At 46.8% G+C, this 22167-nt stretch overlaps 1 protein-coding gene and 1 pseudogene across 1 annotated transcript in view; both read right to left on the bottom strand.

The window, feature by feature from the left end:
* Positions 1-2826: 2826 nt before the first annotated feature.
* LOC147625326 (vacuolar protein sorting-associated protein, putative (DUF1162)) overlaps positions 2827-22167 on the bottom strand; it is a 137314-nt gene continuing 117973 nt past the window's right edge. Inside the window, exons 29-30 of the mRNA XM_086817965.1 lie at positions 3598-3830; positions 2827-3511 (exon numbers count right to left, since the gene is read on the bottom strand). Of these exons, the coding sequence (XP_086674091.1) occupies positions 3134-3511; positions 3598-3830 (611 nt within the window). The 3' untranslated portion in view covers positions 2827-3133. The remainder of the gene's footprint in view (positions 3512-3597; positions 3831-22167) is intronic.
* On the bottom strand, positions 13299-14661 carry LOC147625327 (uncharacterized; annotated as a pseudogene).

Here is a 22167-nt window from a genome sequence, read left to right as displayed (position 1 = left end):
TTAAGAACTCGTGCCCATGGGCACATCCGCATCTGTCGCGGAAACATCAGCTGCCAAATCAAAACTCGAATGTGGAGGAAACAAGTGATGGCCTTCCGACGTTGAAGCAGTGCCCCCTGTAACTACTTCCCTCTTTATCCCAGGCCTGAGCCAAGGAAGAGTTATCATTACAAGGCAGTTTTTGCTGAGCAACATTCTTCAAGGGGGGCACATAATTGCGAGAAGATGGTAGAGTACGTGCTTTGACAGTTTTCTTGGGTACTATCCACGCCTGAGTAGCAGGAAGCTTCTCTTTGCCCTTGTCTTTGATGTTCGGGGAAGCAGGAACACTTGGCATTTGAGACTGCTTCCCTTTACCTTTATTTAGTCCAGTTGTTGATGTGGATGCAGAAGCACCTTTAGATTGTGCCTCAGGGGAAGATTTCGCTGAAGGAGGAGTCTGAGGGGTAGGGACAGCCGAAGGAGGGGGTTGTAGATTTGGTTCAGAACATTCAGATTGCATATGACCAAATTTGCCACAGCGAAAACAAGAATTGGCAAATTTCCCCCATTTAAGCTTGAATGGTCGCTTTCCGACCACTGTGTCCCCAGAATCAACGGTAATGCCCATAGGAGCAGGAAGATCAGTGTCCCATAGAATACAGAAACGATTTGTATTGGCATCCAACTTCGGGGGGCAAATCACTTTGCCCAATTGAGCAGCCAACAAAGGAAGAAAATGACGCCAAGTACGAGGAAAATCCACCACTTCAACCCAAACCGGGCACTTATGTCGAATAAGGCTCTGATAATCTTTAGTAAGAGCCCAGGGAAGAACATGAGTCATTTGCGTATTGAAGAAGAGGGGAGACATTTCCAACAAAGCATCTCTAGCTTCCATGTCTGCTAACAAGACCTCATAGAATCCTCTTGCTCCAAAATAAACACCCCGGACTGATTGACGCTTAAGCAAGAAATCAACCCATTGTCCCACACCCTGTGCACTAGGCATCTTGCCCGAGAAAAAGAGAATCACTGCATTCAATGCATATTGCGCAACCGGATCCATGAGCTCCTGCACCGGAATACGCACTTCTGTGACTGGAGCAGGTCCTTCCCAAGGACATCTTGCTTCTTCGAAATCCTCATGCAGGCATTCCTTAATCAAAGACATGGCATCAAATTGGAGGTGTTCATTGCTTTCCGACGCTTATAAATGGCCAGCTCAGGTGATTCCATCATGCACACCTTAAATTTTCTGTAATCCCCAGAACTGCTGAAAGCCCTACTGCTACTGCAGACAAGGATTTGCTGCAGTACCACTGGACGAATCTGGCTGTCGCTGGACAGATTCTTTCATGTGGTCGCCGGCTTTATCAGACAGGTAAGTGGCGAGCAGAGTCGAGCAGAGACGCAGGCGATTACAGTCGCAGGTTCGCAGGCGAACAGAGTCGCAGGCTCACAAGCGAGTAGATTCGCAGGCGAACAGGGTCGCAAGGTCGCAGACGAGCAGTAGAACAGGGTTGCAGGCGAGCGCACCACACACACAAGCTTTTTCGCAGGCGAACAGGGTCGCAGGATCGCAGGGTCGCAGGCGAGCGCAAAACTTCCACACACACTGCGCGCGCGCGCACACACACACACACACACACACACACACACACATACCACACACACACACACACACACACACACACAGTATCGATAATTTACTTTCCTCCCTAAGATCACCTCCAATCTGATGCAACATCGACAAAATTTTTTCCCTGAATGAATGATTTCCATCATTAAATAAAAAACATCTATGGTTTTAGTTTTGTGTTTTGTCTTTTCCAATTGAGGCAAAGAAAGCATAGAAGCACCAATTAATATTGAAACATCAAGAGTAGTCAATTAGGATGTAGTGTTGTTCTTACAAATCGAAAACCGAAACGCTGGTTTTGGTTTTGAAATGATTAATTATGGATAAAGATGTTGAATTCTAAGGTTGGAGATTAGTTGATTGCTTTTTCAAATGAATAACCAAAAACACAATCTATGATGATCATGCTATTGTAGCATGAGTGATGACACGGTGTTCTCTCTTTTTCGCTTGTTCTCTGTAGAGGCCTTGCATATCAATGCCCTCGGCCTCCCCCCCCTCCTCTCTCTCTCTCTCTCTCTCTCGGTGTGGTTCTCTCTTGCTCTTTGTAGAACGAGCATTCTCTTGCCCCCTCTTCCCCCCCTACAAAGCAATACCTACTCTCTCATGGCATCGAACTAGGAGGTTTGCAAGCTTATCTTTACTCGCTCTTTGGTGTGGGCTTGAACCAAGATGTCTACTAATGTCTCTCTTTCACTGGTCACTTGTGCTAGGGCTTGCATGCACGAGGGGAAGCCCTCTTGTTGACCTTACAATGTGTGAATAAATAGCATAGTCTACCACGAGGTCATTGGGAGCTCCACAAAGTAAAGAAGACATCAAAGATTCCTTAGTAAGGCCTTGGAAGGCAAAAAAGAGGAAGTTTCAGTGTCCGCTATTGAATAAATTCCCTCTTAGTGATTTGCACCTAAGTTGGATTGACTAATGCTAGGATTTTCTCAAATCATCATGTCGACTACAAGCACCTTGCAAGGGCATATAAAGAGCACGCTTTTGTCTATGCTAAAGTGACTTTCCAGTTTGCATAAATTGAGGCCTAAGGTTTTTGAATGAGGACAACAAAGAAACCCCTCCTCATCCGAAACTAGCAACAATACGTTAACTAGCAACAATACGTTAACTAAACAATTATATACATTAACTAAACAATTTTATATAAAAAGACATTTATAAGCTTGATGAACTTTAAGGGGAGCGTATAAGAATGAAAGAAAGAAAAATATATTAACTTCTATGAAAGACCAGGATGAGTTACAATAGCTCCATGATGGAAAAAGAAAAGAAAATAAAAGAACTAGCTACATACACAGTAGTGATTGTGTGAAGAGACAAGATAACCATCTCAGTACAAAAAGTAGCTACCTGGCTCATATCATGTGTATAGAAGGTACTACCTCACGTACCTGGGGCTGTCTCCACATGGAGGGTGCCCTACGGCCTGTATGTGCTCTGTCCAAAGAGAAAGACAGAGAGACAGAGAGAGAAAGAGACACAGAGAGAGCCAGCTTTCTTTTATGCGAGAGCAAAATTTGATCTAATTTTCAAGCGTTCTTCTATGAGGTAATTGATACAAGAGGTAAGCTCCTCCGCATCTTTACTTTTGGCCATTTCTATAGACTGATGCAACAGTGGACCCGAGAAGGGTACCTGTTTTTTCTTAGAAGTCCTCGTTCTCGAAGGACATCGGGGTGATCCCATCAATATATTTAAGAGTTCCCCAGTCCGTTCAATATGTAAGATGTCTTCCAGGGTGATCTCTGTATCTATAGTCCACTCAGGTCCTAACCTACCACCATGACTAGGTGTTGTACTCCTTACAATCAAGAGAAGTGTCTCTGTCAGTAGGATATATTTCCCAGGCTCCAGCAAAGGTCTACAAGTGATGTAAACCTGCAAAAATATATTCAAGAAACTTCAATAACAGCTTTTCCAGCCAGTGTCTGACATGAAAAAATGTGGTTGCCTGAGATCCATACCTCATTCTGAAGGCGTGAACCTACTGCTTCTAATAAAACAGCATTCCCAATTGCCTCCTCCCATGAGTAAGGAAGTAAGGGACAATCCCTGCTTAGGTATCTTGGTGGTCGTATTCGTTTTGCTTGTTGGATAGGCTGGCTCCAGCTCCTGATGCTCTGTGCTGTTCTCCCAGCTACCTCTAAAATACTGGCAATAGGTCTAGCGACCAAACCAACAGCACCAACGGCGACGCCTGCTCACAAAAAATCCAAACATGAGCATGTTAAGAAACTAGAAAAGCAAGAAAGAAAGAAATTAATATTAACGTCTTCAAAATACTCGACGGCTCTATGAGACCAGCAAGTGGGTGCAACCTGAGCAAATATATACCCAAGCATCTCATGCCTTTGCGGTGCATCACCCCTGTAACAGTGGGAGGCATGCCTTTGCGGTGCATCACCCCTGTAACAGTGGGAGGCATGTATATAATCGAATTCACTTAACACAGGAATTAACAAACAAATAGCAACACAAAGAGACAAGACACAATACTAGGGGCCAGAATAATGCTTTGGGCCGACCCCCCCTCAAGGATTTATTAATACCAAATACAATCCAGCAGGAGTGAATCCTTGTGAGTACAAGATTCTAGGAGGAGTGACTCCTCTCTTTTTTTTTTCCAGAAATGCTGCCAATAGGGTCCCGAATGAGAGGACGTGAAAAAGATACCAATGTCCCACTCTCATAAATTGGCCGCGCTTCCTCTCCGCAGCCCTCGAAGATCCCTGGATTCTGGCCCAGGTAGCCATGATGGTGTGAATAATATCACTCCAAATCCTGCAAAGACACTGAGAAACAAGAACGGAGTACCCTCAATGGCCTTGGTGCATCTAGCCTTCCAGATATTCCAGGCTGAGATGCTAGCAATAATCTCCCAAGAACTGTCTAACCTCTGTGCCGGAGGGACAAAGTGTGAAAGTGGCAAATCCTGAAGACAACACTGCCGAGCAACTCCTTGCCTAACCATAATGGCCAAGCTCCTGACAGTCCCCTCGAATCTCAGTTGAGGCCCAGACTGTGTCAACCAAATGATAGAACCAAAAGAAATGATAGCATCCCTCTTAATCCTACCAAAGAGGTGTACAATCGCTGACCAAACCCTCTATGCTTCCTTGCATTCCCATAAACAATGGTAAACTGACTCCGAAGCTCCTGCACATCTAGGCCATGCTGGGCAAGCACCAGTAAAACTGACCTCCACTGATTGGTGGCTAGACCACCATGAAGAGAAACCCGGATAAAGGAGGAAATCTGTGGCTTCCTATAAGAATGCCACAATCTCCACCAAAAAACTCTCTGAATGTCAGTCGAAATGCCATAAGATTCCCAATAGGGTCTAAGAGTAGGGACACTCTGAATGTGTCCCAAGATAAGATGTCTGGCATTCCGCACCGTATAACTGAAAAAAGGCATGCTTTTCAAGGGGTTACAAGCATCCTTCCACACCCACTCACCGGGGTCCCAATGCAAATGTCTGATAGGGCAGCCACCATACAACCAAAGGCTAACACTCTCTGTGATCATCCCGGGGGGGGGGGGGGGGGGGGGGGGGGGGGGGGTCAACAAAGACGTGCTTCCCTAACCTACCAACAACTCTGATTGGACGAATCTGGGGGCCCTCGATAAGGTCCTGCACGTCACATCTCTCCAACTGCCATCCATCCTGTACACAAAAAAAGACCGGTACATCATCCTCCCTAGGCAAGGGGAGACCCATGACCTGAAGAGGAACACCTGTCCCAGAAAAAACCCCAAACCAAGAATGATGACGGTCTTCCAAGAAAGATCAAGTAATCCAATGGTTGTTTGGGAATGGCTGCATCAATCTGTGCAATCCTTCGACTAGAGCCTCTCAAATGCTGCGTGAGATCCAATCTCTGTACCTCGGTGAGGCTCTGAAACCTCTTCCAAGCCAACACTGTAGGGCAAAGGGTCTCCCAGCTAGCCCAAAGAATATGCATAGCTGCCCCAAGAGGCCTACCATGCACATCTAATATCAAGTCATTCTACAGAATGGGCTGCCGGTTAACTTCCTCCGCTGAACACAGGGGAATGTGTACCAAAAAACTCCTTAGGCAGTCCCAGGCCCGTAGGAGGGACCTAACCAGGGGGGATGAAGGGGAGCGGTGAACTGCATCCGAAAAAATAAAGCGTGAGCTGAGAGTCCAGTCACCTCCGCGAACAGGGGGACACTTCGTGATGTGCTGCATGAGAAAGTCCTTCCACGGCTCACTGCCTGGAAGAAAGCCCCTAACAACCAGCTTACATAGCAAAGCCTTACATTGCACCTCAGGGTCAATGATATTCAATCCGATGGCGCATATGGTCATACAGATATAGCGCCGGCGGCATTTTGACACACTAAACATTCCCTAAACATATGTTTCTATGTCCTTCCACAAATGATGCCAATAGAAGAGCCTCTCCAAAGCTTAGTATTAGCCAAGATTCCACGGTGTCCTGCATATGGTGCATGAGACTCCATAAACTTGAGCCTCAAATCCCATGTAACACAAAGATGATTATCCGTCATAAGATAACCTTTCTCGATAAAATAATGAAAAGTCGATTCACCAATTTGTATCTCGGTCAATATATCCATAAAATCCTCATCACTCTCATATAAATCTCTCATAGCCATCCAATCCTCATATAGGCAATGGCTATAGACCAAACTGGTGGTCAGTTTGGCCTGCGAGATAAGAGCAACTGCTACCACATTCTTCTTCACTAGAGTGCAAAGAATCTGAAAGTGAAACATGGACAAAAAGTTTGCCCATCGCATACGCTCCTTTGACAACTTGGTTTGGGCAAGGAAATACTGTAAACTATCATGATTTGTCTTAACCATAAATTCAGCCCCAAGCAAATAATGCTTCTAAACCATAAGGGCATGAATCATGGTTCCTTCTCATAAACCTGTAGATGCCTTTTGATATGTTGAAATCAATGGCTTTCAAAAGCCACCGCGTATCCATCCTCATTCAAAACAGCCCCAATGCAATCTCCACATACATCACACTCAACCACAAATGGCTTGTGTAGATCTGGAATGATAAGAATTGGTCCTGGAATAACAGCTTTCCTTAAGCTTGTTGAAAGCCTATCTTTCAAATTGTCCCCGGCATAAGGTAGCCTTCTTCTTTGTCAAATCATGTAAAGGTGATGCAATGAATGCAAAATTTCATATAAACCGTCTATAGTATGACCAAAGTCCAAGAAAACTTTAGACTTAATGCATTGTTTGTAGTTCCAACCAATCTTTGATAGCTTGGATCTTTGTGGGATCCATCCTTGGACACAATGTGCCCCAAGTAAAGTATCTTTATCAAGAATAATTCACTCTTCTTTCCATTGATGAAGAGCTTATGCTTCTGGAGTTCCTTGAACACTATCATATAGAATTGTCGATGTTCCTCTGCTGTTTTGGAAAACACAATGACATCATCAAAGAAAGTTCTGGTGAACTTTCTAGAGGACGAAAAATCCGGTCCAATATTGAATGTCACAAGAGCATTTGTGAGACCAAACAACATCGCTAGATACGGTCTTGATGGTCATCTTAATCAAAGCCCTGTAATTCACACACATGAGATACGACCCATCTTGTGAACAAAATGAACAGTGCTTGGTCGAATCAAGCCTTTCTCTGGAAGATCATTGACTTGCATCATAATCTCCTCTTGTTGGTTGCACTCACCCTATAAGGAGGTTTCTTACGTGGTGAATCCCCAAGAATAAGGTCTTTAGTATGATCCTCAAACCTTTCAAGAGGCGATTCCCCAAGAATAGCATCTCTAAAACAATCCTTGAACTGCTTTAACAATGCAATCCGTTCTATATCCAAAGAACTAGTATCAACCACGTCATTCTCAAGTGCATCTCTCACAAAAACCAAGTATGAGGAAATACAGTTTTTCATTGCTTTGTTAATGGAAATATGAGATACAATAGGCATGGTGCTTTCCGTTTCATTAGCTTGGATACAAATTTCCCTATTCGTATGAGTAAACCTGATCTTCTTATCTGTAACATCCAATCTGAAGTGCCATGGCATACCAAGCAAACATCACAATTTGCTAAAGGACAAGTCCTCACACAGCCCATTAACCCTTGAATCCTAAGTTTCCCAATAATAAGTGTAATGGCACTGCATGCTGTCCAGAAGCTCTATTTGCTTCCAAAGCGGGTCCCATCTCAGGTTTTTATGCCAATGTTTTCGGCTATCTCTACCGAAATCAAGTTATGTGTGGCTCTTGCATCAAAGAGGAAAAGAGCATTGATCGTGGAGTTTTCTCCAAGCTTTGTATAAAGTAATACTCTCTATGGGTTGCCCTAAATTACCAACCACATCCACAACTCCATTCATTGCAGTTTTGGACTGAGCCTCCACTTGAAACCTTCAATGTTCCCTTACAATCCTTTCGCATATCACCCGTCTGTCTTTCCACACTTGCAGCACTTGCCTTGCTGTATTGTTCTTCAGTTAGGTGCTTTCCTGACGTTTCTTCCACCCCCCCCAAACACCTCCCAACTCCTTTTCCGAAACCTCCTTTTGGTGAGATTGTTCCTTCTTGAAGGGCTCTCTATCCTTCTTGGAGTTTGGTGTAAAATTTCAGGATCCTAGAGCACTCTTCACGTTCATATTTTCTTCCACAAAAGTGGAAGTCATAACATCCTGTATAGTCTCAGTAAGGCTCACCTGCAAATAATCCAGAATATGAGGAAGTAAGCAGCCCGGAATTTCCTTTGTTGATTTTGACCATGCCCGGGCCATACCATAATAACATCGTCTTCGAAGTGCTTGGGTGGGAACTGCATGTAGAGCTATTTCTTTAAACCATCTCAAGTCCTTGCTTGGGTCCCTTGCAACATCTCTGCCAAAGAAATGGGAAACGGGAACGGGAATGGGAACAAGAATGGGCTTTTTTTTAGGGGGGGGACAGGAACGCCATGTAAGCATATTAGAATGAGCAGGAGCGGGGGAGCGAGAGAGGGGAGGGGGACTAGAGAAATTCCAATTTCCAAGTTAAAAAGTTTGCAAAGTCAAGACTAATGCATTAATACTCAAGAGTTCAACTTCTACCAAAAGTTAAAATGAAGTACAATACCAAAAACTTGGTAAGGAAAAAGCTAAACAATAGACTCTAGAGTCTAGACAATTTCTTGCGGAAGCATGTCTATTTCCTCATCATTTGCATCATCGTCTTGAGCCTTGATAGGCTCAACCTCTTCATCCTCCTCCTCAGCCATTGCTTGTTGAATAGAACCGGATTCTGCCTCAGACTTAAGAAAGCCGATATACATATCCCGTGTATACTCCAACTTCATCTTGGTAAGCAACCGTAAGTTCGCATTAACAAAGACAAGGGCATCAGTTTTCTGAGCTCCCAACCGGTCCCTCTTCTTGGAGTGGATGTGACTGAAGGTACTCCATAGTCGCTTCAATGCTGAAGAAGAGCACACTTGGCTTAATATTCTTATGACAAAGTTCTGAAGCTATGGAGTATCAACACCATAATCCTCCCACCGTGTAACACCACCAACACGGAATCTGAAATTCATAAAATTAAAGATCTTTCTTAAATGCCTATCGAGTTTGAGATTGAAATTGATTAATGTACAACTATTTTTTACCTATCAGGTTGAGCATCCTCCCATCCAAACATGCCCTCTTTGCCACGATAGCTTGCAAGCTGGTCCTTCACAAGTCGCCATTGTTCAACAGAGCCCATCAACTTTTGGAGTATGGAGTTCCACCCCTTAGCTACCTCGCCATCAGCTTGTAGTTGCCTGCCCTTGTGTTGAAACTCCGGGTCCAACACATATGCTGCGCTATGAATTGCAGAATAATGTTGATTCCATCTTCTCACTGCGAGTTCTTCAAGCTCTTGAAGTCTCTCTTGGTCTGTCTCTATGGTTCGGATGTTCTCAATCATCCGATCCATTTCCTCATAGATTTTCCCTGTGATGGATATATCGCCATAGACCAGGCGTAAGAGGTTTACAATAGCAGTACTATAGCACAATTGTGCCATGGCTGAATTAGAGGTAGGACAAGATAACCATTCTGGGCTTGCTACCATTTGCTTCAAGGCTGGCCTCATGTTGTACAAACGGCAAAGCATAAGGAAGTTATATGCAAAGCGGGTTTCAGAGTATTTCAAAAGTTCCTTCTTTGCAAACTTCTTGTACAAAGCAAGGGAGAAATGATGGCGAGTGACAAATGTGATGATTTCCTTCCCAGTATCTATTGTGCTCTTGACCCATTGCAACATGGCAATGTCTTTTAGTAGATTATTTAAACAATGAGCCATGCAAGGACTCCAAGTGATATGTGCGTACCTTTGCTCTAACAAACCTGCAGCTGCTTTGATTGTGGCAAGGTTGCATCCAAACGCAGTTTGGATAGGATCCAAACGTTTACAACGATTGAAATGTTCACTAACGTATGTGGGATTTTTATTAATATAGGTTGAAAAAATGAAAGGCGAACGCACGTCAACATCACGATTTTTTTCTTCTGTTTTTTACGTGCGTGCGGCTCTCTCTCTCTTCGGCGGCGGGCGCTTGTGGGCTGGTCGTGTTGGGCTCCGCTGCTTGCTGGTCGTGCTCGGTGCTCGCTCATCGTAAGAGTCTCATAGCGGAGGAAGACAGTCCCAGTTCACTGACTTCTTCCAGAGATTGGCACCAGTAGCCCAGCCACACACATTGGGAGTGGCATCTCAGCGAGCGGAGGAGATTCGAGCTAGGCGACCACCCAGACTAGTCGGCTACCAGACACCACGGCTATACATAGCCCTATGTTACTTTCCTCCATCAAGATCCTCCTATGTCATTACAGAGGACATGCCATAGGAGGAGGAGAGCGGAGCCTCACCATACACTTGTTTGTCAGAGGAGATTATGCATTATTCTACACTAGGGGAAGTATTTCTTACGGGCGACTTCAATGCCCACACATAGAGCAGACAATGTGAGGTGTATGACTATGATGACATGGAGATCCTCCACCATGTGGATCCAGAGGAGATAGGGGCTAGTTAGGCATCAGAGGACACTGGACCAGACAGAGGACATTATGGGGACCACTTACTAGAGTTGGGAGCCAGGCATCGTCTCGTTATTTATAACGGGATGCTACAGTGGCCGGGATCAGGAGGGCTGACATGCTTCCCACATGGGGGTCATACATGGACCAGAGGCACGGTGGTAGACTACATTATGGGGTCTTGTCACCTCATTCTCCATTCCACCTCGTCCTATTGGGGCAGATCATACATACTTGGCATTTTCACTAGCCGGATCACTAGTATCACCAGCCCCCCACATACCGACGCCACACACTACCATCTACTTCACACATGACATGGTAGACATATACACTGGCAGAGTAGAGGATGGGCTCCTACTCATAGATCCCCTGGCACCTATGGATACCATTACAGCCCATCTCGCATCACTCCTACACACGGCTGCATTACAGAGCTTCCCACATCGTGTCCACTCACGAGAGCCTGCGAGCTCTGGGACTATGTCCCAGAACAGATGGTATGATGACGAGTGCAGAGCCCTATACTCACGGCTCCGCATACAAAGAGCCTTGGGAGCCATCACAGAGCAGGAGTCGAGGAGAGATGAGGAGACTTACTCGCCGCAAAAGGCGGGCCTTCGCAAAGATACAGGAGCTAGAGATCTTTCATTTCTTCATGAGTAGAGATAGCCCTATCTCATGGCGGCACTTCAGAGAGCCCCGGACACGGACACCTCTTGTAGACCCACAAACATGGCACACATATGCAGAGGGCCTATACCACGCCCCACAGCAGCCACCTATACCTCAGCCACACACACAGGAGCCTCGACCTACCACAGCTAGCTTCTTTACCCACTCGATGGTAAAGGAAGCTATCCGCTGCCGCACCGACCATATGGGCCTGCAGGGTGAGCATCTCATATATGCAGTAGATTCTTTGGCTCCTTTTCTTGCAGAGGGTTTGCCTGCGGAGTGGACGACGCACACCATTGTGCCGATTCACAAAACAGGGGATATGCTCGATCCGAGCAACTACAGGATGGTTATGGTTTGGCCATGTGTTGGCCAAACTCTATGGTGCAGTGTTGGAGCAAGAGCTTAGCTTATATTCTGAGCGAGTAGGTTTACGCTCATCAGGGCAGGCAGGCTTCACGAGAGCTTTCTCTACCACTGACCATGTATTCACTTTGAGATGTATGATTGATCAGGCCAGAGTGAGGAAGAGAAAGCTCTATTGCTGCTTTGTGGATTTCCGCAAGGCATTTGACACAGTACCACGAGAGAGGCTCTTTCAGCGCCTGCAGTCTCTTGGCATACCAGCAGATATGACATGGGGCATCTATGCATTATATGAGCAGGTTTTTGGGTGAGTCAGATGTCCAGGAGGTATGTCCGAGACTATTGCTAGCACCATTGGTGTGAAGCAAGGATGCCCACTTTCCCCCACGCTATTTGGGTTATACATTGATGAGGTGGCTGACCTCATTACACGCGGAGGCGGAGATGGAGTTGATTTAGCAGATACCTCAGTACATATTATGCTTTATGCTGATGATATTGTATTAGTGTCTGAGTCTCCAGGAGGTCTCTACATGCACTCGATGATTTCTGCACACAGAAGGGGTCTTACTGTGAACCTTGGGAAAACCAAGGTTATGGTCTTTCATACATCGAGACAGGGCAGGAGTCAGCTGACATTCACTCTCGCAGGACGCGAGGTGGAGGTGTTGACATCATACGTGTACCTAGGGGTTACCTTCTCTGCAGTAGCCACACGCTTCACCATGGGTTCAGCAGCCAGAGCTAGATTGACACGGGGATATGCAGCATTGGCTATGCTAGAGAGACAGTGCCACCAGGCGTATTGTCAGGAGCCCCGGATAAGGGGTGGCTATTTGACACATTAGTCACACCGGCACTGATGTATGGAGCAGCGGTATGGGCGCCAGGCCTTGCTACCCATTGGTGGACACAGCTAGCGAGACCACATGCCCTCATGATGGCACGCATGATACGCAGCAAACCGTCAGTACCTCATGACATTATCCGAGCAGAGTTTGCTGTGCCTCCTATGATGGTAGAGGCCATATTCCAGACTATATGCCTGCTAGACAGATTCAGAGAGATGCCACATGACAGATTGTCATACAGAGCTGAGGCATCTTGACAGCTAGCTGAGGCAGGAGACAGAGGATAATGGTATGCACAGGTCACACATTGGTTCTCACAGCATGGCCTAGACATGGATCATCTACCACCATTCCAGTATGATAGGGATGCACCACATATCCGTCTCTCTCATAGTGAGAGGAACAGAGTATTGAGACAGGACCTATGGCAGCTCTATACACCATAGTTACCAGGGGACGGGGACGGCTAAAGGTAGGGAACGGGGATGGGGGGTGGGGAAGGCACTCAAAATTGTTAATTTTAGAGGAGTAAAGAATCAAGAATCAATAACAACAAGCTTTCTAACTCCAAAAGTTATGAATCATGATACGCATTACATTTAAAATTAAATTATGCTACGAGGTGCAAGAGTCAAGAGTCAAGACTTGCAAAGTCGGAAAAGAAAGACTTTAAAGTTGATAACATTAAATAGATATACTCAAAAGATGTTAGGCGATACAAAATATAAGTCACTCGCTCTCATACTCTGCGCTCCCAATAAGAGAGGTGCTAGCCTCATGATCATGAGTGCGTGAAGTGTGGATGGGGGTTGTGTCATCCGATGAAGGCTCATGATGAGAACCATCTGTCCCACCCTCCTGTGCAATAGTTGTAGCTGCCTCCTCTTGTTCCATCTCCCACTGTGTAAAAGTATCGGCATTGCATCTTGCACTCTTGCCAAGCATGCGCAAGTTTGCGCTAATGAAGACAAGATCATTAGCTCTTTCCACCCCAAGCCGATTTCTTTTCTTTGATGAAATGTGACTGTAGGAGGACCATAATTGCTCTAGGCAAGAAGAGCTAACGGACTGGCTCAAGATCTGGATCGCCAATTGTTGTAGCTCTGGTCCATCTGATCCGAAGTCCTCCCACCATAATGCTGCACCAACCTTGAATCTGTCCTGCTGTGCATCTGCACATCCATATGAGCCTTGAAATGCCCTGTAATTAGAGAGCTGGTCTCTAATTTTGCGCCTGATTTCTGCATCCGGCGTGAGGCGATCCAAGATAAGTCTCCAACCGTTGCTCACCTCTTTATCACCCTCCTGCCCTTTTCCCTGAAATTCTGGGTCCACCATAAAAGCAGCTGCATGTAAAGGAGAGGAATACGAGCTCCATCTCGCCACACAAAGCGAGTGGATCTCCTCATATCTATCTACGTCTGGCTCAAGCTTCTCAAGACTCCTCTATCATCTGGTCCATGGTTTCATATACTTTGCCGATGCATGGCTGCATAGCATCAACGATCCTGAGCAAGTGGACAATGGGATGCACCATGGCGTCAGTGCGCTTGAGGTCCTCCCAAAAATCAGCATCGTCGACCTTGTTCTTGCATGAAATCCCTACCTGTGTACGTGCAAAAGATGAGGAGCAAAACTCATCACTGATGAATAGTTGCCGCACGGCACCCTGACAATCCTTCAAGCGATGCAACATAAGAAAGTTGTATGCAAAGCGAGTGTCCGAGTACTTGAGAAGGACCTTTGTGGACCTCTTCCCAAACTCGGATCGAAGGTATGTGTGATTGTTGATGAAGGTCACAATTGCACATGCATCATCAATCACCGATTCAATCCATGACAATTTCCCAATATCTTTCAAAAGATTATTGAGACAATGTGCCATGCAAAAAGAGGGTGATTTGAGGATACATACTCTCAAGAATAGCTCCCGCTGCCCTATTTGTCGCCTCACCATCCGTGACGAAACTGATCACACATTCGGGGCCGATAATCTCGACAGCACTACTCCACTCGGCAGCAAGTACATCCGCACTCTTTCCCGTCCCTGAAGCATCATGTAAGGAGACAAAGTACATCTCCCCCCGTGAGTATGCCACAAGGCCATGGATAGACCTTTTCCGCGTGTCACTCCATCCGTCTGCAATCAAAGAGACTCCATTGCGAGCCCATTGTCTCTTTGTGTTTGCAGCCGCTTGCTCAACAAGGCTCAACAAGGCGTTTCTCCTTGTCAAGCATAGTGGTCCGCAAGGTTTCGGAGGATGGAGGTGTGTAGTGAGGACCGTACTCGCCAATCTTCTTCACCATCGTTTTGAAGTAGTCGGACCTATTTATCATTTCAAAAAAAAAGAGGGTAAGTAATTAGAATGGCAAAATAATGACCCGTGAATCGTGACTCGTGAGACATGATGATGAAATCATGTGAGTGAAATACGTACCGTGCCACACGAAAAACAATGTGGTCATGAAAAAAGAAGCGGGCCACCGCGGCATCAACTTCCTCCTTTTTGGGATCCCAACTCCCCTCAAGAGTACTTTGCCGACGAGAGAGAGAGGGTGGACTAGGTTGCGGCATTGAGAAGGCGGCTTGTGTGAAGCCACGAGTAGTGCCACGAGGAGGACGTGGTAGAGGGGTAGATGAAGATGCACCACCACCCGATGTAGAACCTGATGTTTGGGTTGGAGTGACATAAGTGTTGGGATCCACTCCACGCACCCTTTGGCTTGCATTCAAAGCTTGATGGGCGGCAAGCTTTCCAAGAAGCTCCTTTCTTATCTCCGGTGTGACCCGCTCACAAAATTTCTGTTGGAGATAAGTGCACACTAGGTGTACTTCTTCTAGTATAGTCTAATGCCACGTGGCACTCAGGGATTTATCCCATATGCACTCATGCTCAGCTCTTGTACTTTCCCCTATATATTCAAGGGGTCACATCATGGAAATATATCTCTCAGTATTTGCTTCATTTCTCTTGCAGTCTTCTTCCATGTTCTAGTTTAGTATGATACCATGCTAGATTTCTAACATGGTATCAGAGCATGTAGATCCCCTTTTCTCTCCTCTCAGTCTGCTGCAGCCCTAGCTTCGTCATCTCTATCTTCTCCTTTCACTTTACCTCTCCTCGCTATCCTTCTCCGGCATCTCCCTTCAGCCTCTGGCCGCACCTCTACATCTGCACCGTCTCTTCACTCTTGCTGCTGCGGAGGATCATCATGGTGCTGCCGCTGCTGCTCAGTTCGGTCTGGACCTGTGCGCCACCTCTTCAACAGGCTACACCCGCTTCTGCACTCTGCCCGCCTACCTCTTCAGATGCTGCACACTTCTGCCCCACCATTGCTGCTGCGCGCACTTCTCCAGCTGCTAATACGGGCTTGTTCATGGCGAGGTGCTGTTCCTGCTCATGCGCAATCTCTGCCCCGCCATTCTGCCCGCGCTGCTTCTGTCTGCCCAGTCAATACTGCGCGCACCTCTCCAGCTTGCTGAAAATCTGCACGCTATCTTCTACAGCTGCTGCTCCTGGCCCCCGCCCTCTTCTACGCCATTACCTGCTCTCTCTGCCCACGAGCTCTGCCCCAAAATTCTGCACCTCTGCTCTCTCCGGGTATCGTGGTTTTGTACTTCATCTCTTTCTATTTGCAGAATTCTCTGTTTGCAGCAGTCTCTCTCTCGGGTTACCCCTGAAAGGGTGGAAGACCTGAGGTAAAACCAAAATGGATTATCTTTCTATGCTGCAATATTTTCAGTTCTAGTTTATTCTGCAAAATTAATTTTCAGAACTACTCTCTATCTTGTACGGGATTAGACACTGCCAAGTATGGTAAGACCTTCCCATCTCTCACATATCTGTCTATGCTTTCATGCTATCTACCACCAATGATCACCAATGATGTAGATCATGGGGGTAATGTCATGTCTATTTGGACTTATCTTTGTACCTACCCAAGAGGCATCCCTGCATTACTCACTCTAGCAGGAGGATTGCCCTTGAGGAGGGATTATTAGTCAAGGTCCATCTCTCTGTCCATCTACAATCAGTCAGTCTCTCAGTCTATGTGTCTATCTTGTGTGATCTTACAGTCATATGTCTCTGACACTCTGTCTATCAGTCTATATGCCTATCTTTTGTGGATTAGCTACCCACATTCTCTTTGGCATTTTGTCTATGTCCCCATTTATCTTCTATTTTGTCAGTCTCTCTCATGTCTATCTGAAAGTCTCTCTCTCTGTGGGACCACTCTACTGGCTGATTGTCTCTCTCTCTCTCTGTCTATGATCCACTCTTGTCCCTACCCTTGTGGACCCATATGAGGATATCACTTGAGGAGGGGTGTCTCAGGATCTTTTGTCTCTCAGTCTATCAGTCTTTATGTCTGTCTTCTAGTTTTGTCCATCTTGTCTTCTAGCTTGTCTCTCAACCCTTGTCTAGTCTCTCTGTCTTGGTCTTATCTTTTGTCATGTCATAGTCTTGTCTTTTTGTCTTCCTCCTAGTGTCCACTTAAGGAGGGTGTTGGAGATAAGTGCACACTAGGTGTACTTCTTCTAGTATAGTCTAATGCCACGTGGCACTCAGGGATTTATCCCATATGCACTCATGCTCAGCTCTTGTACTTTCCCCTATATATTCAAGGGGTCACATCATGGAAATATATCTCTCAGTGTTTGCTTCATTTCTCTTGCAGTCTTCTTCCATGTTCTAGTTTAGTATGATACCATGCTAGATTTCTAACAATTTCACCTCATGACCGGGCTCATGCAACAAATGGGCCCTCACCCTATTGGCCCCACCCACACGCTTATATGGGCAAAGCTTGCATGTCCATGGACGTGCACCCCCCGCATGAGTAGGAGGCTCGAAGTTGACCTCATCCCACCATGACCACCCATCCGTTCTACTCCTACCGCCCGCACGAGAAGAGGATGCCATGAATAGTTAGTAACTTAGTAGTAGTCTAGTAGAAGAGGGTGGAGAGAGCTTAGAGGGTAGAGTAGGAGAAGAGGTAGAGGGAAGATTGAAGTAGGAGAAGAGAAGAGGTAGAGGGAAGATTGAAGTAACTTAGTAGTAGTCTAGTAGAAGAGGGTGGAGAGAGCTTAGAGGGTAGAGTAGGAGAAGAGGTAGAGGGAAGATTGAAGTAGTCTAGTAGAAGAGGGTGGAGAGAGCTTAGAGGGTAGAGAAGGAGAAGATTCAAGAGGTAGAGGGAAGATTGAAGTAGTCTAGTAGGAGAGGGTGGAGAGGAAGGTGGTGGAGTAGGAGAGGGAGATAGTGGAGAGGAAAGCTTGAGTAGGAGAGGGAGATGATGGAGAGCCTAGAGGTACTCAAGTCTTGGAAGTTGGAAGGCTTGAGCAACGAGTAGAAGAGGAGTAGCATAAGCCCATTATATAGCATATGGCAGCTCTCTCTCTCTCTCTCTCTCTCTCTCTCTCTCTCTCTCTCTCTCAAACGGCCAGCCGCCAACGGCTAGTAGCCGTTACCCGAAAAAAAAACGGCTCGATTTTTGTAGCCGTTGCGCCGTTGCGGACGTCCCCCCGTCCCCGGCTGACAACGTCCCGTCGTCCCCCCGGGCGGGGATGCCCGTCCCCTTGTCACGTCCCGTCCGTCCCGTCCCCTGGGCCGTCCCGCAGCTGTAGTTAATCGGGACGGCGTTCCCACGTCCCACGTGGGCGTCCCGCCGTCCCCCTGTCACTATGCTATACATGAGAGACATGGATATCGCCTACACAGCCTCTTCCACCGAAGATGCTATACTACAGAGATCACTTCATGAGTATCACTGATGATGGATTTATAGAGAGGCCTAGATACATGGAGGGCTTTTTACCACACGGCTCCCGAGTGGCTATTGGTCAACTTAGAGTTTCATCACATCAATTGGAGATCGAGACTGGCAGAGCAGCACGGATCCCCCGAGAGGAGAGGGTATGCAGATTGTGCAGAGAGGAGGTGGAGAGTGAGGAGCATTATGTATGCAGATGCAGAGCATATACAGCCATCAGAGAGAGAGATCCCATTTTATTCAGAGAGCCACATTCCCTACGCCAGATCTTTGAGGCAACAGACCAGCGCATACTAGGGAGATTCATTCTAGACATACAGCATCACAGAGAGACATCATTACAGGCTCAGACAGCTCCAGAGGGGGGACGACAGACACAGATTACTACATTTTTTCAGAGATCCACCCCACTCCCAGCCCCTACACAGTAGGGAATTACTCTCCAAAGAGCAGAGACACTTAGAGCCCGCAGGAGACAGAGGACACCTGGCTTTCGGATACCACGCCTATACCAGCGAGAGATGACAGAGATCACAGCTCAGTTTCATAGAGAGGGTGCGGAGTGACTGGCTCGCTTCAGAGCAGACCCAGGCATGTTTTTCAGGGAGCTGTGGACACCCCCTTCATTGATGTATACCATTCTATACCCCTAGTATGGTACAGGATGGAGCTAGCTAGGTTGCATATCATGATTGTATACTCCATGCATATAGCTTCGCATTCTCCTAGTAGTAGAGCTCCATCACCTCCCCCACTTATTGTACTTATTGCACACCCAGATTCAGCTTTTTTTTAGTTCGTTAATAAAATCTTTCTTTCTCTCTCTCTCTCTCTCTCTCTCTCTCTCTCTCTCTCTCTCTTAGGTCATTTTGGCCTTCTGAAGACGTTAATATATCATTTCATTTCTTGCAAGTCTCTCTCTCTCTCTCTCTCTCTCTCTCTCTCTCTCTCTCTCCCCGCCACTCTCTCCTGCCACTCTCTCTCTCCCCCCCCTACTGCAACTCTCTCTCTCTCTCTCTCTCTCTCTCTCTCTCTCTCTCTCTCTCTCCCCCCCTACTGCAACTCTCTCTCTCTCTCTCTCTCTCTCTCTCTCTGGTCACATCGGCTATGCTATATGGAGTACAGATCTGGGGGCCTAGCCTAGATCATCACAGTCGATCAGGACGCACATACGATGGATGGAGATCGATGGAGAGACCACTTGTGTCCATGATCTCCAGGATGATTCGGGATAAGGCCTCGGTACCCCATGAGATTATTAGAGCTGAGATGGGAGCACCACCGATCGTAGTCGAGGCTCTTGCCAGATCAGTGTCCTTCATTCATAGCACCTGGGAGCTTCCCCGACACCAGTATGCACGACTTGCTTTAGAGTCCTCTCATCAGCTAGCCATGGAGGGAGACACTTCATGTTGGTATGCGCAGATAGCATCCTAGTTTGACCTCCACGGGTTCAGTTTAGACAGACTTCCACCCTTCCAGTACTCTCTGGAGGCACCCTCTCACCTTGACACATTCTGAGATTAGTAGAGTCATCAGACAGGACCTCATTCAGTTGGACACTAGGAGGACATGGCTAGAGCCCTTACAAGAGTTGGGGACGAAGATGGCTTTCTATAGAGACCATCTTCTCCGCACCACTGAGGATGGCTTTATACTTAGACCGAGCTACATGGATACCCATCTATCTCATGGATTGAAGTGCGCCATTGGGCAGATCCGCACCTCTTCACATCAGTTAGAGATAGAGACAGGCAAATTTAGAGGCATACCTCCAGGGGACAGGATTTGTCAGATTTGTTGGATAGAGCCAGAGACGGAGGAGCACTACATCTGTCGCTGCACAGCATATTATGAGATTCGAGCGCGCTACCATTGCCTTTTCAGAGAGGGATTTGGACCACTGGCTAGAGTCATGGACTATTGTGATCAGCGATGCTTGGGTTTTTATCTCCTGGAGATCCGCAGGCTCAGGGGGTCCATTATCAAGAGCAGACACGCGACTGGCAGGGAGTCCACACAGAGACAGATTACTGACTTCTTTAGAGGGACTACCCGGGAGGACACACAGCCGACAGCCCAGCAGTGGGCACCCCGTGGGACTCTAGTTGAGAGAGCTATCCAGTTGGGCAGATCTAGACACCCGAGGGTTCGCGGATCCTCACATCGGAGACGGTTCCTACACCGGAGGATTCAGAGCATCATTGCGAGGCATCGGGCTCGTCCGACCAGGCATCTCACTATGGCAGATATCCAGGCCATCCGGCAGGGACCCATGCTTGAGCTCCTAGGATGATTACGACTCCAGCCATATACTGTTGTACTCATTGTCACTTTTGTACTCCCCCATATTCATGTATTCAGGTATCCATGTACTCATGTACCCCATTTTGACTAGTAGCATTAGCTTCCCCCCTACTGATGTATTGTGGGGCTATCTCTTTTCTTTTCCAGACAGTGTATCAGATGTCACATGGTTGTAACTTTGGTCTCATAGGTCACTTTGGCCTTTTGAAGACGTTAATATAACATTTCATTTCATTTCATTTCTCTCTCTCTCTCTCTCTCTCTCTCTCTCTCTCTCTCTCTCTCTCTCTCTCTCTCTCCCCACCACTCTCTATCTCTCCTGCAAGTCTCTCTCTCTCTACAAGAGCCATTTTCTACACCTCTCACCGGATGATTTTATCACCCGCCCGGCGTACATGGATGTACACCTATCACATGGGATACGTTGTGCCATTGGGCAGATCCGGACCTCATCACACCAGCTGCGGATTGAGACAGGGCGATATGTGCATCAGATCTTGGATGACCGCATTTGTCAGCTATGCTACCACGAGGTAGAGACAGAGGAACACTACATTTGCCGATGTACAGTCTATTATGAGATCCGAGGGAGATATCACTGCCTCTTCCGAGAGGGTTTTGGGCCATTACACAGGGTCATGGAGTTTGAGGATCAGAGATGCCTGGGATTGTTTCTACTTGAGCTCAAGAGACGCAGAGAGACCCTCTTGGCAAACAGGAGGCCGAGCCATGATGTACCCTGACAGATTTCTTCGGCACTAGCACCAACAACCCAACCCACACACCTGCGGATACCTCCTCCATTGGGCGATCAGGCACCGACCACACTCCGAGGGAGTCACCACTGATAGAGCAGTTATCTTATGTCGTGCTTGTCGGCCACGCCCACCAGGATCCCGACCACGGCATCCTCACCATCGCCAGATCAGAGCCGTTATTGCTCGGCATCGGAGGTGCCTACCTCGCTTCTACGACCTCTCCATTCTAGACAGCCCCATGGCGAAGATACTTGATCTAAGGAGAGGGCAACCCTTCAACTGAACAACACACATGGATCTACCTGATATACATTTTTCAGTATTTTCCAGTATTTTCTACTTAGTATCATCTCGGAGTCTTACAGTTCTATTCTTATAACTGTAGGACAATCAATTTATTGTACTTTTTAGTCTCATTTAGTTGTTCTCTTTGATGAGACACCAACTTCAGATGTACTCTCAGTTTTGGTCTCATAGGCCACTATGGCCTCTTAGAGACGTTAATATATCATTTCATTTCTCTCTCTCTCTCCCCGCCACTCTCTCTCTCTCTCTCTCTCTCTCTCTCTCTCTCTCTCTCCCCACCACTCTCTCTCTCTCTCTCTCTTTCTCTCTCTCTCACACACACACACACACACACACACAGGGAGACAGTTTGTATCACAGGGAGACGGATCATGTTGGTATGCACAGATGACAGCTTGGTTCCAGTTGCATGGCTTTAGTATGGACAGGCTACCTCCATTT

This window comes from Cibotium barometz, chromosome 24 (assembly GCF_041138505.1).
Source record: "Cibotium barometz isolate CiBa-2024 chromosome 24, ASM4113850v1, whole genome shotgun sequence".
In the NCBI taxonomy this organism is placed as follows: Eukaryota; Viridiplantae; Streptophyta; class Polypodiopsida; order Cyatheales; family Cibotiaceae; genus Cibotium; species Cibotium barometz.
Note: the sequence above shows the minus strand (reverse complement) of the source record. Positions and strands in the feature narration are given on the sequence as shown.